Genomic DNA, 19,180 nt, shown 5'->3' with positions numbered 1-19,180 from the left:
AGAGATTGGAGAAGCTGGGGTTTTCTACTTAGAGCAGAGAAGGTTAAATGGAGATTTGACACAGGTATTCAAAATCATGAAAGGTTTTGATACAGTAAATAAGGAGAAACTGTTTCCAATGGCAGAAGTAACAGTAACCAGAGCACACAGATTTAAGGTAATTGGCAAAAGAATCATAGGCAACATGAGGAAAACATTTTTTACACAGCAAGTTGTTATGATCTGGAAAGCACTGCCTGATAGGGTGGTGGAAGCAGGTTCAAGAGCAACTTTCAAAAGGGAATTGGATAAATACTTGAAGGAGGAAAATTTGCAGGGCTATGGGAAAAGAGCAGGGGAGTGGGACTAATTGTATAGCTCTTTCAAGGAGTCGGCACAGGCACGTTAGGTCGAATGGCCGCCTCCTGTGCTGTATCATTCCATGATTCTATGAGTGACCAAGTGGAGGCAGCCTCTCGCGATCATGTTGAAAGAAGTGAGGCAAATGAGTGTTGCCATCTTCAGGTTAGACGGGAATGCTCTTCAGAAAGCAGAAGTCTGGACTGCATAGGAAGAGGTGACAGAGCAGGTGAAGGTTGTGTCACAGATCAGGGAGTCCACATCCCAGATGCAGAAGCAGCTTAATATCTTTGGGCTGAAGTTCTCTTTGTTCACTGCTCTGGGATGGCATGGCTGCAGCACAAACTCTCACCTCAACCAGCTGCACGCTTACTTGGGAGGCTTGCTAATCTTTCAGAAACCTTTTGATCTCTATAACACTGGTTCTAAATTTCCTTGGGGTTTTGGTCTTACTGAAGCTGTTTATCAGGGCAGGCAGGAGTAGGATGGTTGGAAGTTTGGGCACCATTTATTTTTGCTAGATGATGGAAGTGTCCCACCAAATGTGTAAAGGCTGGTTACCTTAAAGTAACAAGTCGCAACGTGCTCAGCTGCCAAAATGAAAGTGGCGTTTTTGCAAAAGAGCAACTGGTTTAAATGCAAAGCTTCTTTGGCCAAACCTGCCAGCAGTCAGGTTCAGCAGGGATGGCCAACACTGCTATTTCCTCCTCCCACCACCACTCTCCCAACTAGCCAGTATTTACACCGACTCAGGCACCTGCCCACTTTAGTCATATATCCTGACCCAGGTAATTCTGACGAGCAGCAGGTGGAAGTCTCATCCCATCATGGTTTTGGCAAGAGGAACGGGATCATGAATTTGTGGGGCCACTGTCCCAAGGCAAACTATTTTCATGCTTTTTGCACTTTTCACATTCCAAGGAAGCCTTGCAATGACTGGGTACTTAATTGTCTCCACCAATACCTACTTGCCTGTTCTTGCACTCCTGTTATGTGATGCACACTAGTTGACTGCATGGCAATGGAAAGGTTCAGGAAGCAGTCAGCGCTTCACCACTCTCTTTACAACGGAATAAAAAAAGCCCATAATGAAAGGAGAGGTCAGTAGCTAGAGGGAGCACTCTGAACTTAGTCCACCTAGAGGAGCATTCACTTTAACACTGTGTGCTGCCAATCCATAGTACATTGGAGAGGTGCCCGCCAGCAGTGAATCCACAAAAAGTGGCTAGTACTCATTCTAGCAGCTTTTTCTTCCACAATTAAATTCTCACTCACTCTGCCATTCAGTCTATTGGAAATTTAGCTGGTCCTAAAGCATCATAATACAGTTTGGCCAGTGAATTGTGTCCCAAGAAGGGTGTTGCAAATAGCAATAAATGCTTCTTCCCATTATGTTTCCATAGGTGTGCTGAGGAGATTGGTTCAGTGCCTGAGACTGCGTGCAATCCCTTTCAGAACAAACACCATCATTCATTCCATTAGCACTGAGCATCACCCAGGAATCTGATGTACAGCTAGAGCTGGGAGCATTGAGGAAACAGCACAGGTGAGACTGAGCAACTACAGATGGTAGCAGAGGAAAACAGACAACTGGTGGAGAGCCAATCCTGAAAAAAATTATAGATTTTTCTCCCATGTTTTGGTTTGGTGGCAGCCTCCATAAAACTCAGTCACGATGCTTAAAGAGTTTAACAGCCAGCTAAAGCTAAAGCCTTACACCAAGCTAATGCTGATATAACTTTGCAGAGTTTGTTGTTATAGTCTTGCTGGTGACAAGCCAAAAGAGGGAATCTAAAATACAGTTTTTGAATATACTAAGACTTTGTATTTGACAGTTTCTTTTTGAGTTTGTGTGCTAGTTCTCAAAATCCATGAAATTCCATTAAGCTTTTTCTAGAATATATAAAAGGTCAGTTGTGCTCTATAGGGGGGAAGTTTGAAAACCTTAATGAACTCAACAGATTGTTTGATATTCCTCAAAAGGGATGGAGAAATACAGGCCCTGGCTAACTTTAGCGAGATCGGGTCATAATCATGGTATGGAGCCATTTGCAGGATGAGATTGGAAGGGGCCTGTTCTGAGTTTCTGCCCATATAGTCAGAGCTCTTTTAAACTTCTTCCAGCACAACCTGCAGTTCTGGTGTGAGGGAGATGGCATTCAACAATGTGGTTGACTCTTAATTGCCGTCTGAAATGGCCTAGCAAGCGACTCAGTTGTAAAACCTCGCTAAAAAAAAGTCACAAGAAGAATAAAACTGGACGGACCACCCGGCATCAGACCACTAGGCACCGGACACGACAAAGGCAAACCAAGCCCAGTCGACCCTGCAAAGTGCTCCTCGCTAACATCTGGGGACTTGTGCCAAAATTGGGAGAGCTGTCCCACAGACTAGTCAAGCAACAGCCTGACAAAGCCATACTCACAGAATCATACCTTTCAGCCAACATCCCAGACTCTTCCATCACCATCCCTGGGTATGTCCTGTCCCACCGGCAGTACAGTGGTATACAGTCAGGAGGGAGTGGCCCTGGGAGTCCTCAACATTGACTCTAGACCCCATGAAATCTCATGGCATCAGGTCAAACATGGGCAAGGAAATCTGCTGATTACCACCTACCGACCTCCCTCAGCTGATGACTCAGTCCTCCTCCATGTTGAACACCACTTGGAGGAAGCACTGAGGGTAGCAAGGGCACAGAAGGTACTCTGGGTGGGGGACTTCAATGTCCATCACCAGGAATGGCTCGGTAGCACCACTACTGACAGAGCTGGCCGAGTCCTGAAGGACATAGCTGCCAGACTGAGCCTGCGGCAGGTGGTGAGCGAACCAACACGAGGGAGAAACTTACTTGACCTTGTCCTCACCAATCTTCCTGTCGCAAATGCATCTGTCCATGACAGTATTGGTAGGAGTGACCACCGCACAGTCCTCGTGGAGATGAAGTCCCGTCTTCGCACTGAGGACACCATCCAACGTGTTGTGTGGCACTACCACCGTGCTAAGTGGGATAGATTCAGAACAGATCTAGCAGCTCAAAACTAGGTATCCATGAGGCGCTGTGGGCCATCACCAGCAGCAGAATTATATTCCAGCACAATCTGTAACCTCATGGCCCGGCATATTCCTCACTCTACCATTACCAACAAGCCAGGGGATCAACCCTGGTTCAATGAGGAGTGTAGAAGAGCATGCCAGGAGCAGCACCAGGTGTACCTAAAAATGAGGTGCCTACCTGGTGAAGCTACAACTCAGGACTACATGCATGCTAAGCAGCGGAAGCAACATGCTGTCGACAGAGCTAAGCAATTCCACAACCAACGGATCAGATCAAAGCTCTGCAGTCCTGCCACATCCAGTCGTGAATGGTGGTGGACAATTAAACAACTAACGGGAGGGGGAGGCTCTGCAAACATCCCCATCCTCAATGATGATGTGGAGATGCCGGTGATGGACTGGGGTTGACAAATGTCAGGAATCTGACAACACCAAGTTATAGTCCAACTGTTATATTTGAAAATCACAAGCTTTCGGAGGCTTTCTCCTCTCCTGAAGGAGAAAGCCTCCGAAAGCTTGTGATTTTCAAATAAAACAGTTGGACTATAACCTGGTGTTGTAAGATTCCTTACAATCCTCAATGATGGCGGAGCCCAGCACGTGAGTGCAAAAGACAAGGCTGAAGTGTTTGCAACCATCTTCAGCCAGAAGTGCCGAGTGGATGATCCATCTCGGCCTCCTCCCGATATCCCCACCATCACAGAAGCCAGTCTTCAGCCAATTCGATTCACTCCACGTGATATCAAGAAACGGCTGAGTGCACTGGATACAGCAAAGGCTATGGGCCCCGACAACATCCCAGCTGTAGTGCTGAAGACATGTGCTCCAGAACTAGCTGCGCCTCTAGCCAAGCTGTTCCAGTACAGCTACAACACTGGCATCTACCCGACAATGTGGAAAATTGCCCAGGTGTGTCCTGTCCACAAAAAGCAGGACAAATCCAATCCGGCCAATTACCGCCCCATCAGTCTACTCTCAATCATCAGCAAAGTGATGGAAGATGTCGTCGACAGTGCTATCAAGCGGCACTTACTCACCAATAACCTGCTCACCGATGCTCAGTTTGGGTTCCATCAGGACCACTCAGCTCCAGACCTCATTACAGCCTTGGTCCAAAGATGGACAAAAGAGCTGAATTCCAGAGGTGAGGTGAGAGTGACTGCCCTTGACATCAAGGCAACATTTGACCGAGTGTGGCACCAAGGAGCCCTCGTAAAATTGAAGTAAATGGGAATCAGGGGAAAAACTCTCCAGTGGCTGGAGTCATACCTAGCACAAAGGAAGATGGTAGTGGTTGTTGGAGGCCAATCATCTCAGCCCCAGGGCATTGCTGCAGGAGTTCCTCAGGGCAGTGTCCTCAGCCTAACCATCTTCAGCTGCTTCATCAATGACCTTCCCTCCATCATAAGGTCAGAAATGGGCTTGTTTGCTTGTATGAGTGCAGCTCCAACAACACTCAAGAAGCTCGACACCATCCAGGACAAAGCAGCCCGCTTGATTGGCACCCCTTCCACCACCCTAAACATTCACTCCCTTCACCACCGGCGCACAGTGGCTGCAGTGTGTACCATCCACAGGATGCATTGCAGCAACTCGCCAAGGCTTCGACAGCACCTCCCAAGCTTGCAGATAGTAGTAATTGCTTCTTCCCGTTGTATTTCCGTAGGTACGGATGAGGAGCAGATTGGTGCAAGGGATGCACTTCACAACAAGTGTCCAGCAGCAAGCGTCAGCCCAGGAATCAGATGTACAGTTGAAGCTATAGCAGGTGAGAAGGAGCAATTCCAGATTACTGGACTAGTAATCCAGAGGCCTGGACTAATAATTCAGACAACGTGAGTTCAAATCCCACCATGGTAGTTTGAGAATTCCAATGCAGCTTAAAAATCTGGAACTAAAAAGCTGGTATCAGTAAAAATGATCATGAAGATTTTGGATTGTGGTAAAAATCCACCTAGCTCACTAATGTCCTTAAGGGAAGGAAACCTGCCATCCCTACCCGGTCTGGCCTATATGTGTCTCTAGTCCCACACCAACATGGTTGACTCTTAACTGCCTTCTGAGTGGCCTAGCAAGCCCACCATCACCTTCTCAATGGCAACTGCAGATGGGCAATAAATACCGGCCTTGCCAGCGACGCCCACATCTCGAGAGTTAATAAAAAAAGTTAGCTGCAGAGGAGCAGAAGAAAGCGGGATCGGAGGATAAAAAAAGACCGAGAACGGGAGAGGCCCGAGAGGAGAGGCCCGAGAGGTGAGGAGAGGAGAGGCCCGAGAGGAGAGGAGAGGCCCGAGAGGAGAGGAGAGGCCCGAGAGGAGACCCTCCTTCACTTACAGTTGACACCAACTGATACAGGCAGAAATTTGGAAGAGTGAAGTCACAGGACAGCAGGTAGGTGATTGGCTGATGAGTATTTCCTTTTTTTTGCTCTCTAAGCTGGGGCAGTGGGTTTAACTAAAGTGCTGGGTAACTATAACTATTTAAGTTATTAATTTAATAAAGTAAGTAGATAAACTAATTAGTTAATAAAAATAGCAAGTGAATAAAAACTCAAAGTAAATAAATAAAACAAGATTAGATAGAGATGGCAGTGCAGGTGGTTTGTGGTAACTGCAACATAGAAAATAGGCCCTTGGAGCCTGCGCCGCCATTCAACGTGATCATGAATGATCCTCTATCTCAATACCATATTCACGCTCTTTCCCAGACCCCTTAATGCCTTCTGTGTCCAGAAATCTATCTATCTCCTTAAATATATTCAGTAACTTGGCCTCCATAGCCTTCTGTGGTAGAGAATTCCACAGGTTCACCACTGTCTAAGTGAAGAAATTTCTCCTCATCTCAGACCTAAATGTTCTACCCCGTATCCTGACACTGTGACCCCTCGTTTTAAACCCCCCAGCCAGGGGAAACATCCTCCCTGCATACAGTCTGTCTAGCTCGGTCAGAATTTTATACGTTTCAATGAGATCCTCTCTCATTCTTCTACATTCTTGTGAATACAGGCCTAGTCGCCCAATCTCTCCTCATATGACAGTCCTGCCATCCCAGGAATCAATCTGGTGAACCTTCGCTGCACTCCCTCTATGGCAAGTATATCCTTTCTTAGGTATGGAGACCAAAACTTCACACAGTACTCCAGGTGCGGTCTCACCAAGGCAGTGTATAACTGCGGTAATACATCCCTGCTCCTGTACTCAAATCCTCTTGCAATGAAGGCCAACGTACCATTTGCCTTCCTAACTGCATGCTGCAGCTGCATGTTTGCTTTCAGTGATCGGCGTACAAAGACACCCAGGTCCCTTTGTACATCAGCATTTCCCAATCTATCATCATTTAAATAATACTCTGCCTTTCTGTATTTCCTTCCGATGTGGATAACTTCACATTTATCCACATTATACTGCATCTGCCATGTATTTGCCCACTCACTCAACTTGTCTAAATTGCCTTGAGGCCTCTTTGCATCCTCCTCACAACTCACAATCCCACCTAGTTTTGTGTCATCAACAAACTTGGAAATACTCGGACCACTAGACACTGGACACGACAACGGCAAACCAAGCCCAGTCGACCCTGCAAAGTCCTCCTCACTAACATCTGGGGACTTGTGCCAAAATTGGGAGAGCTGTCCCACTAGCAACAGCCTGACATCGCCATACTCACAGAATCATACCTTTCAACCAACGTCCCAGACTCTTCTATCACCATCCCTGGGTATGTCCTGTCCTACCGGCAAGACAGACCCACCATAGGTGGCGGTACAGTGATATACAGTCAGGAGGGAGTGGCCCTTGGAGTCCTCAACATTGACTCCGGACCCCATGAAATCTCATGGCATCAGGTCAAACATGGGCAAGGAAACCTCCTGCTGATTACCACCTACCGTCCTCCCTCAGCTGATGAATCAGTCCTCCTCCATGTTGAGCACCACTTGGAGGAAGCACGGAGGGTAGCAAGGGCAGAAAATGTACTCTGGGTGGGGGACTTCAATGTCCATCACCAAGAGTGGCTCGGTAGCACCACTACTGACCGAGCTGGCCGAGTCCTGAAGGACATAGCTGCCAGACTGGGCCTGCGGCAGGTGGTGAGCGAACCAACACGAGGGAAAAACATACTTGACCTCGTCCTCACCAATCTTCCTGTCGCAAATGCATCTGTCCATGACAGTATTGGTAGGAGTGACCACCGCACAGTCCTCGTGGAGATGAAGTCCCGTCTTCGCACTGAGGGCACCATCCAACGTGTTGTGTGGCACTACCACCGTGCTAAATGGGATAGATTCAGAACAGATCTAGCAGCTCAAAACTGGGCATCCATGAGGCACTGTGGGCCATCAGCAGCAGCAGAATTATATTCCAGCACAATCTGTAACCTCATGGCCCGGCATATTCCTCACTCTACCATTACCAATAAGCCAGGGGATCAACCCTGGTTCAATGAGGAGTGTAGAAGAGCATGCCAGAAGCAGCACCAGGCGTAGCTAAAACTGAGGTGCCAACCTGGTGTAGCTACAACTCCGGACTACATGCATGCTAAACGGCGGAAACAACATGCTGTAGCCAGAGCTAAGCGATTCCACAACCAACGGATCAGATCAAAGCTCTGCAGTCCTGCCACATCCAGTCGTGAATGGTGGTGGACAATTAAACAACTAACGGGAGGAGGAGGCTCTGCAAACATCCCCATCCTCAATGATGATGTGGAGATGCCGGTGATGGACTGGGGTTGACAAATGTAAGGAATCTTTCAACACCAGGTTATAGTCCAACTGTTTTATTTGAAAATCACAAGCTTTCGGAGGCTTTCTCCTCTCCTGAAGGAGAAAGCCTCCGAAAGCTTGTGATTTTCAAATCAAACAGTTGGACTATAACCTGGTGTTGTAAGATTCCTTACAATCCTCAATGATGGCGGAGCCCAGCACGTGAGTGCAAAAGACAAGGCTGAAGTGTTTGCAACCATCTTCAGCCAGAAGTGCCGAGTGGGTGATCCATCTCGGCCTCCTCCCGATATCCCCACCATCACAGAAGCCAGTCTTCAGCCAATTCGATTCACTCCACGTGATATCAAGAAACGGCTGAGTGCACTGGATACAGCAAAGGCTATGGGCCCCGACAACATCCCAGCTGTAGTGCTGGAGACTTGTGCTCCAGAACTAGCTGCGCCTCTAGCCAAGCTGTTTCAGTACAGCTACAACACTGGCATCTCCCCGACAATGTGGAAAATTGCCCAGGTATGTCCTGTCCACAAAAAGCAGGACAAATCCAATCCGGCCAATTACCGCCCCATCAGTCTACTCTCAATCATCAGCAAAGTGATGGAAGGTGTCGTCGACAGTGCTATCAAGCGGCACTTACTCACCAATAACCTGCTCACCGATGCTCAGTTTGGGTTCCATCAGGACCACTCAGCTCCAGACCTCATTACAGCCTTGGTCCAAAGATGGACAAAAGAGCTGAATTCCAGAGGTGAGGTGAGAGTGACTGCCCTTGACATCAAGGCAGCATTTGACCGAGTGTGGCACCAAGGCTGCATTAGGGTTAGGGTTAGGGTTAAATTGAAGTCAATGGGAATCAGGGGAAAAACTCTCCAGTGGCTGGAGTCATACCTAGCACAAAGGAAGATGGTAGTGGTTGTTGGAGGCCAATCATCTCAGCCCCAGGGCATTGCTGCAGGAGTTCCTCAGGGCAGTGTCCTCAGCCCAACCATCTTCAGCTGCTTCATCAATGACCTTCCCTCCATCATAAGGTCAGAAATGGGGATGTTTGCTTGTATGAGTGCAGCTCCAACAACACTCAAGAAGCTCGACACCATCCAGGACAAAGCAGCCCGCTTGATTGGCACCCCTTCCACCACCCTAAACATTCACTCCCTTCACCACCGGCGCACAGTGGCTGCGGTGTGTACCATCCACAGGATGCACTGCAGCAACTCGCCAAGGCTTCTTCGACAGCACCTCCCAAGCCCGCGACCTCTACCACCTAGAAGGACAAGGGCAGCAGGCACATGGGAACAACACCACCTGCATGTTCCCCTCCAAGTCACACACCATCCTGACTAAAAAAATTCAGTCACTGCCACTTCCTTCCATGTGGCTCTTGTTACTCCTTTCACTGGCTTCCTCCATGACTACCGGAAAATGTTTCCTGCGTACTCTCATCTGGCTCACTTGCAGCTCTGGTCAGCATCTGCACAATTGAGCTCTGCACTTTGCCTGATCTTTTTCCTGTCAAGGGATTAGCTGGAGCTGCTGGCACTCATGATGAAGAGGCTGCCATGAAATCACCAGGCACCTCAAAATGCTTCTGTCACTCTGCTGGTAGCCATAAAAATTAGGGAAGTACCCAGTGGAGTTTTACATGTTGCTGAAAGAATTAGAGCGAGCTCTTAAAACTGCTGAAGCAAGAGCAAAATAATGGGAATTTCAGTGAAAAGAACAGGAGTTGTTGAGATGCAAAGAACAGAAATACTGACCTAAAGACAAGAAAGAGCATCGGAAAAGCAGGAGAGAATGATGCAAATTTGAGGCCAATAAGGATAATTAATGCCAACATGAATCCGACAAGAAGCAGAGACAGTTTTTGAACTGGCAGAGGATCTTGTATCAAAAGTGATTCTTGTAGGTGAGGGTCAAATCACTCTTCTGGAATTAATTTTATGAAACCAAATTTAATTTAAAATTCTAAAGCAGACAATACTGATGCTTTTATTCAAGCAAACCATAATAAGTGGAACAAAGCTGTCTGGAATGAATGGCATTTATCATCTTTGAGTGGTAAAGTATTCATGGCTTTTTCTCGTGTCAATCTGATGGACAATATGAACTGTGAAACTGCTATTCTCAATCCCATGACATAATGCCTGAAGCATGGAGATGTAAATAGAAAAAATTAAGGAAAACTTTACATAGCACAGAGAATTAATGATGGAACTAGGATATTTGAATATTGTGAAAATTACCCTGAATATAAAAATGGGAAGTGTCATAATTTGACAAATACAATTGGTTTTAAAGTGCACAAACAGTAGTTATTTACAAATGGTTACCCAATAACCACATAATTCAAAAAAATTGGTCACCTGTTTCCAGCTACTAATGGTTAGCGGCAGGTACCCCGATAACCACTGTTATGAATCGAGCTTTTGAATATTCGTTATTCGTGCTAATGGCAACAAGGCACTTTCCTTGTGCAGATTCACAACCATTACCAACTGAAAATGATATACCTTGTAGGTAGAGTGCATGGGCTAGCAAGGTGCAGCAGAAGCAATTACAATTTATTGAAATATTTTGCAATAGAAGATATCTATATGATGCTTAGTGTATGTTCCTGATCATTTTAATATGTGGAAAACAGCATGCTTACGACTATACAAATTAGGCTAAAGCTAAAAATCAAATTTATTGCAAGGTGTAAATTTATACAGAAGTAAGCAGATAAACAACAAGATATTTTACTGACAATATTTAAACCATTTTCTAAAACCAAAATATTTCAAAATTCTTGGGAATTGAAGTTATAACACCCATGGTTATGTTGAAGTTCAGTTGCGCTAAGCGAACTCATGAAACTGAGGCAGGCCCCAGATATATATATGTATCCTTCATTTTGTTTGAAGTGAAGGCCAGATTCCTTGAGGGATTCCCTCCTCTTAGATCAAAATATACCTGTTGTGTCATAGATGTTAATATTGAATCAACTACTTTCTCAGGATGTTCACCAATGAGTAAGCCAGTAGAGATATAGCTCTGTTGCTTCTCAACGGTAAACTTGCAAACATTCTCCGAAGTACTAGTCAAACAATGATGACATGATAAGGATCTGTCTATTTGCCATATCACAAATAAATTAGGTATCCTTTCTGAACCTGACTGTCTACTCCAAAATAGTTGGTGCAGATTGCTCACATCAAGACAAAATAAATTCTTATGTAAACAGAAAGCTCTACTTAAAAATCCCAGTGCAGTGGTCCAGCTACAAATTCAGATAAACAGGAATAATATGGAAATACTTTACAGCATGAGATAGGATGGAGTTCCCATTCATCATAACCGCATCATTCAAAATGACCAGTGGCCAGAAAGATATGGTAGTCACATGGTTCCTATGGCCCAATGAAGTTTAAAGCAACCTTGTAAATGTTAAATTAGAAAAAAAAATTCTTTACATATTGGGTAGTTAGACTGTGGAATTCTCTGCCACAAATCTTTTGTTTAAGCAGAGTAAATGGGGAATTTCATAAGTCAATGTTGAGAGGATTCTCACCCTCTTAAATTCGAGATTCAGGCACAAACAGCCCACAATTCCCTGGCAAGAGTCTCTAAAAATGACAGATGGACAGAGGAGGAGATAACTTTGGGCAGCTCAGTTTGTTTATAATTTTTTCCTAAATGATTTCCTCATCCCACTTAAGAGTGTGGATATGCCAGTGTATTGGAAGAGAGGAATTGGCAAAGCAATTCTGGCAGATGTCACGCTGGAATGATAGAATTTTACAGCACAGAAGGAGGCCATTCAGCCGATGGGCGCCTGTGCCGGCCTTTTGAACGAGCTATCCAATTAGTCCCACTTCCCTGCTCCTTCCCCATAGTTCTGCAAATCTTTCCTTTTCAAGGATATATTTAATTCACTTTTTGAAAGTTACGATTGAATCTGCTTCCACCACCCTTTCAGGCAGTGCAATCCAGATCATAACAGGATCTGGAGACTGGTATGCTTCCACTCACTCAATGTACTGGAAGGAAGGATGGATGGAAGGGTTTCTATCCTGTGTGAATGCGTCTGTGTATCTCCAGAGAGGAGGAGTAGGTGAAGCAGTTCTGGCAAAAGTCACATTGAAAGCGTCTGTCGCCTGTGTGGGTGCGCTGGTGTTTTAGAAGGTCCGACAACTGTGTGAAACCTTTGTTGCAAAACTCACACTTGAATGGTTTATCACCCGTGGGGACACACTGGTGTTTCAGGAAGTACGAGGAGCTCAAGAAATCTTTGTCGCAAACCTCACACCTGAATGGTCTCTCCCCTGTGTGGATACGCTGGTGTACCACAAGGTATGATGAGCTGCAGAAATCTTTGTCGCAAACCTCACACCTGAACGGTCTCTCATCTGTATGGCCGCGCTGGTGTATTCGGAGGTATGACAAGTTGCAGAAATCTTTGTTGCAAACCTCACACCTGAACGGTCTCTCACCTGTGTGGATACGCTGGTGTACTCGGAGGTATGATAAGTTGCAGAAATCTTTGTTGCAAACCTCACACCTGAACGGTCTCTCACCCGTATGGATGCGCTCGTGTACTACAAGGTATGCAGAGCTGCAGAAATCTTTGTTGCAAATCTCACACCGGAATAGTTTCTCACTTTTACGAATGCACTTATGTTCCAGGAGGCCTGTTGATGTTATGCAAGCTTTGCTGCAAGCTTCACACTTGAACGCTTTCTCCTCCGTGTGGGTACGCCGGTGTTCCACTAGGTGCGACTGCTTCAAGAAAGCTTTGTCGCAAACCTTGCACTTGAATGGTTTCTCGCCCGTGTGGATGCGCCAATGTTGCAGGAGAGTCGATGCTTGTGCAAAGGCCTTTTCACATACCTTACATTTGAACGGCCTCTCACCTGTGTGAACGTGCCGGTGTTTCACGAGACTTGATGAATGACTGAAGCCCTTCTCACATACTTCGCACTTGAATGGCCTCTCACCTGTGTGCATGCGCAGGTGGTTCACAAGCTCCGATGACTGTGCAAAGCCCCAGCCACACATGTCACACTTGTATGGTTTCTTTCCCATGTAGCTAAGGCTTTATCAAAAACCTCACACCAGTAAGTAGATATGCAGAAGGTGGGTTTACTGTGAAGCATTCCTTGGATGATGACCAGGATCTATCTGCAGTGTCTCTCCTCCCTGTAATCCCTGTTGGTTTAATAAAACAAAAACAAAAATTATGTATCTCCTACAATTCTTTCCGGTCTCTGCTGAAGGTATTGATTCCTCACTGGAGACTGATGCATCAGAGCCAAGAGCCAAGCCCCATGCTGCCCTGATGCAACACCCACACATTTTCCCTTTCCAACAAATGTCACTGGATAGTGATCAGAAGTGGACACTTTGGCTGGTTTCTTTTTCCTCGTTCCCTAGACTCGGAGCTCTGAGTCAATGAATGACCAGAAGGTCATTGAAGGTTCATGACCAATATTGTGAGGTGGTTATAAAAGTGAATGGGATATTAATATATAAAACTAAAAGTACAATCCTTTCCTTGTACAAGACCTTTGTCTGGCCACATCTAGAATATTGTGTCCAAGAAGTAGCAAGATTGAAGGCACTCGACAGACCATCTAGTTTTCAATGGGAAGGAAAATTGGGCGGTTTCTATAATGGGTGACTCACCCACAAAGGCAGTTTTACGCAAGGGAGGCAAGTTCAAAAATACACCCTCATATTTCTAAATTTCTAGGAACCGATCTTTCAGCGTTAAATTACTTCCTCAAAGAATGTACATTGTCTCCTTCCAACCAGTTTTCTAGCTGTCCTTCATTTCTAATACCCATTCCTTTATGAACCATGGTGTTCTTTCCCAAAACTTTCAATTTTATGACGGTAAGATTCTGAAAGGTTAAAATAAGCTAGAATTGCACACTTTAGAACAACATAGTCATCACACGGATCAGGTTCCACATGGAAAAAAAACTATCGGAGCATTCACACTGAGTGAGGATTCCCTGCCCATATCATCTAGTTCCACTAAGTGAGGATCTCAGATTCTCTGCCCATATCCCTCAGCCCCACTGAGTGAGGGTCTCAGCTTCCCTGCCCAACTTCTCTACCCATATTGCTTGCCACTAATGGGTGTGGGTCCCAGGTTCCCTTTCAATTTTGCTGAGCTCCACTGAACGCACATTTCATCTTCCCTGGTCATTTCACTTGGCCCCACTGAGCGAGCGGCTCATGCCAAGGAATGCTCGGTCCAAGTGACGTTTTGCCCCAATAATAATTTGAATTATATAGAAATTACAACACAGAAACAGGTCATTTGGCCCAAATGGTCTATGCCGGTGTTTATGCTCCACACAAGCCTACTTTCTCCCTTTACATCCAACATTATCAGCATATCCTTCTGTTCCTTTCTCCCTCATGTACTTATCCAGCTTCCCCTTAAATGTACCGACGCTATTCACCTTAACTACTTCATGTGGTAGCAAGTTCCACATTCTAACCACTCTCAGGGTGAAAAATTTCTTGAGTTCCTTATTGGATTTATTAGTGACTAACTCATATTTATGACACCCTAGTTTTGAACTCCCTGAAAAATGGAAACATCTTCTTTACATCTACCCTATCAAACCCTTTCATAATTTTAAAGATCTTTATTAGGTCACCCCTCAGCCTTCTCTTTTCTAGAGAAAAGAGCCCCAGCCTGTTCAGTCTTTCCTGATATTTATAACCTCTCAGTTCTGGTATCATCCTTGTAAATCTTTTTTGCACCTTCTTCAATGCCTCTATATCCATTTTATAATATGGACACCAGAACTGTTCACAGTACTCCAAGTGTGGTCTAACCAAGGTTCTGTACAAGTTTAATATAACTTATCTGCTTTTGAATTCTATTTCTCTAGAAATGATTTGCTTGATTTGTATTTTTATGGCCTTGTTAAAGTTGCTACTTTTAATGATTTGTGAATGTGTACCCCTCGATCCCTTTGCCATTTAGAGTCTTATTTTACAAGCAGTATGTGGCCTCCTTATTCCCCACTAAAATGCACCACCTCACACTTATCTATATTAATATTCATTTGCTATTTACATGTCCATTCTGAAAGTTTATTAACATCTTGTATTTTGTTGTATGCTTCCTCAGTACTAACTATACCCCCCAAATTTGGTGACATGTGCAAATTTGAAATTGTACTTCCAATTCCTGAGTCCAAATCATTAATGTGAATGCTTCCAAGTAACCATCTATGCCACGTTGTTATATTTGGGGATCAGATTAGATTCAATCAGTCTAATGGCACCTCCGTTAACACTCCGTCACACGTCTCTTTTTAGATTTCTTGTACCTTTCTTATTCTAGATATCCTGATCTCAGTGTTTCACATAATCTCCTAGATGAACCCTCACTCCCTCCATCCATCCATCCAAGAGGTTTTCCCTTGCATTATATTTTGGTAAAATTCATAGTATCCCCAGGTAATGAACGAAGAACCCTTTCAGATTATTTCAGTGTCTGCTCCCTGTTCCTTTTGTCATCACAGAACCCTCCTTTTCTTCAGAAGGTGGCAGAATAACACTACATTGGGTCTTGTCTTAGGCTAACTGACAAACATATTGATTAAACATCAATAGAACAAGTGAACAGTGCCAAAAACACAGCATATATTTTACAGGAGTTGATAACAGTTAACTCTTTGTATAGTAAAAATAATAAAGATTTCCCTATCCTGTGCTAAAGTGAGAAATCAGACAATTCCTCGCGGAGCGGTTCTATTATTTTTCTCACCATCTATGGAAGTTACCTAGCTTGACAAACTCTCAAGTCACTTACAAACTCTCTTCATAGGCTACAGCTACTGATTTGAAAAAGATAAACTACTAACAGAGAGCAGGAACAAACAGAAATTAAAGGGCCGATTTTAACCCTAACCACAAGACCATAGACTATCAGAGATAGGGGCAGGAGTAGGCCATTTGACCCTTACAGCCTGCTCAGCCATTTGATGAGAGCTAACGAAAACCAGGCAGGCAGACGGTTAAAATGGCTGCAGTGACTTACCCACTGTGATCCTGCTGCCTTCCTGCAGGTTGGAATTTTAACCACCTCCTTTTGAGCAGGCAAGTGGGGCACCCGCCAGAAGGCAGCTGAGTCCTGCTTTAAATATGCAAATCAGACTTCAATGACGTTATTTTTGGGGGGAACTTCAATTTTAACCCGAAGCCTCTGAAGGGAATCCATTGTGGCTTCCCCGGAAAACAGGAGCGGGGCCAGAAGAGGCCGAGAAAGGTGAATAAATTCAATTCTGTTTAGTTTCCTCGTGGATTGGGAGGAGCAAGAATGCACCTCCAGACCCCACACAGAGACCTTGGATCTCCGCTGCCCCAGGCTTTCCTCCCCTTCCCGTTATGCCCTCCTGACCCCCCTCCTAACCACTTGCCTGACTGCCTGGAAACGTTCCATTGTGTCCCCAGAGGCAGCCTCCTGCCACCCACCAGCCAACTAGCGCTTTCTGCCTGTTTTGGGTGGGAGACTAATGTGGGCCCAAGAGTTAAAATCCCCAGGTTTCACTTCCATCCACCTCGGCCCCCGCCAGCACAATGCCTGCCGGGAGTTAAAATTCGGGCTTAAATAACTGCTCATTCAAAAAGGGCTGCGAATTGAACACATTTGAACAAATCGTTTAGAATTGAACAACTTGCCCCTCTCCTGAACAAAGCATGTAACAAGTTAATAAAAAATAAAATTCTACAAATGTTGGAAATCACACACAAAAAGAGGATTGTTCTCTCGATGGATGCTGACTGACCTGCTGAGTTCCCAGCTATTTCTGTTTTTGGTTCAATATAGTAGGTTAAGCTGAACATTTTCCTGAGAGCAAAGTTCATTTTAACTCTGTGTCATGTCAAAATTAAAAGGAACCAATACCAATTGTAATCTTACAACCATGTCAGCAGACTAGGCCCAAGCTTGTCCTGGTTCTTAAACAGATTTAGATTATAAAAAAGTAGATCGCATCAGACTTCCTTGTACAGCAGGCCCCCTCAGAGAGAACGTCTCTCACTAGAAATGGATTCTCATCACAGACAGGAAATCTATAAGAATCCTCAGACACTCTGCACCTCCAAGATAATCACACCTCACCGCCTGTAAATCAAAAGGTGTACTAATCCCAGGGTCCAATAAACACATCCAATATCCAACACTCAGCCCCAGCCAAACAGTTCAGTACAAAGCACTGAGTAAACAGGCCTCTCAGCTGGATCCTCTCACACAGCTCAAGGGGCATTTCTGTTCCCTTCCTGTTTCCCCACAGGATATTCAGACTGCCTGAACATTAATCGTTATTTTACCATATAAAATCTGCACAACCCTCACCGTCTCCTCTCCTCTCACTTTCTTCGCAGCTGTTGGCAGGATCTGAAGCTGCTGCAAAAAAAAGGGGAGGAGAAAATAATGCAAAGACCGAGTGCAGTGTTTTGATTGGCACTTCTAACCCCTAGCATATGACATGTCAATCACACTTCTCAGCCAATCAGCCTGAACTGGGAGCGGGACTTCCACATCTACACGGTAAAGGTGTTATGATGTTCTAACCAGCCATTGTATCGCTGGGTAAACCTTTCAACTTGTGGTCATTTTCAAATGTATTGAGTCCATCTGTGAACCTGGGCACTCAGCAATTTAGGTAGGGACCCTAAAGCATAGCAGCAAAGGTCAAACATTAATAGTTATAAATTTTCTCATTATTACAACATGATGATCCCTTAAAAAAATGTAAATAGTCTCGAAACTAAGGATGACCCAAAATAGTGAACATTGTTAATGCTTACTTCCTGTAAGTATTCACATGCCCTCCCCAAAGATATGCCTAGTAAAATCACTGATTTTGATATAAATGAGATGAAAGTCCTGGAAAGACTAAAAGGCTCAAAACAAATAAATCCCCCTGGTGAATGGATTTACCCCAGAGTGCAGAGAGACTAGGGAAAAAATTTGTGAGGCATTGACAATCATTATGAGTCAGTGGACACTGGTACGGTACCGGTAGATTGGAAACAGGCCAATGTGCCCATATTCAAAGAGAGTACAGTCCCCATTGCTTAAGCGCGTTTGTGTGAATGGGATTTGGCCGCTCTACGTGATGGCCGGTATAACATGGTAGCATTAATAAAATTAAAAATCATTTAAATGACAGTTTTAAAGACTGCCAGAGACAGTTATAATTCACGCTGCTGCATGTGCTAAAGATAGCCGAAACATCAATAAAAACAAAAATGCTGAAAAAACACTGCAGGTCTGCCAGTACCTGAAAGAGAACATATGGGCTCATGTTTCGGATGACTATACATTGGGACATTGCTAACTTTATTACAAACACCAATGATTCAACAAGTGACTTAATCTGTTTCATTTAAAGGATTAAAGTGTTTTCATGCAGTTAAATCATATATTCTCAATTTAGAAACAGCTTAATTTCAATTGTAATTTATTTTGATCACTTGTCACCAAAGGTTTACAGTGAAGAAGGTTATCTAGGATTGCAACGGGATCTTGATAAATTGGGCCAGTGGGCCGATGAATGGCAGATGGAGTTTAATTTAGATAAATGTGAGGTGATGCATTTTGGTAGATCGAATCGGGCCAGGACCTACTCCGTTAATGGTAGGGTGTTGGGGAGAGTTATAGAACAAAGAGATCTAGGAGTACAGGTTCATAGTTCCTTGAAAGTGGAGTCACAGGTGGATAGGGTGGTGATGAAGGCATTCGGCATGCTTGGTTTCATTGGTCAGAACATTGAATGCAGGAGTTGGGATGTCTTGTTGAAGTTGTACAAGACATTAGTAAGGCCACACTTGGAATACTGTGTACAGTTCTGGTCACCCTATTATAGAAAGGATATTATTAAACTAGAAAGAGTGCAGAAAAGATTTACTAGGATGCTACCGGGACTTGATGGTTTGACTTATAGGGAGAGGTTAGATAGACTGGGACTTTTTTCCCTGGAGAGTAGGAGGTTTCGGGGTGATCTTATAGAAGTCTATAAAATAATGAGGGGCATAGATAAGGTAGTCAAAATC

The 19,180-nt window shown here is 44.7% G+C and overlaps 1 protein-coding gene and 1 long non-coding RNA gene across 3 annotated transcripts in view; one reads left to right on the top strand and one right to left on the bottom strand.

Annotated features, from left to right (window-relative positions):
• Nucleotides 1-17,551, bottom strand: part of LOC137309455 (zinc finger protein 91-like) — a 69,296-nt gene extending 51,745 nt beyond the window's left edge. The window contains exons 1-2 of the mRNA XM_067977660.1: nucleotides 17,453-17,551; nucleotides 12,180-13,300 (exon numbers count right to left, since the gene is read on the bottom strand). Of these exons, the coding sequence (XP_067833761.1) occupies nucleotides 12,180-13,177 (998 nt within the window). The 5' untranslated portion in view covers nucleotides 13,178-13,300; nucleotides 17,453-17,551. The remainder of the gene's footprint in view (nucleotides 1-12,179; nucleotides 13,301-17,452) is intronic.
• Nucleotides 1-19,180, top strand: part of LOC137309456 (uncharacterized) — a 57,261-nt gene that overhangs the window by 21,136 nt on the left and 16,945 nt on the right. The window contains exons 2-3 of one of the 2 annotated variants that reach the window (XR_010959831.1): nucleotides 1,743-1,885; nucleotides 5,063-5,164. This is a non-coding gene — a long non-coding RNA (uncharacterized lncRNA). Of the gene's footprint in view, nucleotides 1-1,742; nucleotides 1,886-5,062; nucleotides 5,788-19,180 lie in introns of both variants that reach the window. The other variant, XR_010959830.1, reaches the window with a different exon arrangement.

Source organism: Heptranchias perlo, unplaced genomic scaffold (assembly GCF_035084215.1).
Source record: "Heptranchias perlo isolate sHepPer1 unplaced genomic scaffold, sHepPer1.hap1 HAP1_SCAFFOLD_164, whole genome shotgun sequence".
In the NCBI taxonomy this organism is placed as follows: domain Eukaryota; kingdom Metazoa; phylum Chordata; class Chondrichthyes; order Hexanchiformes; family Hexanchidae; genus Heptranchias; species Heptranchias perlo.
Note: the sequence above shows the minus strand (reverse complement) of the source record. Positions and strands in the feature narration are given on the sequence as shown.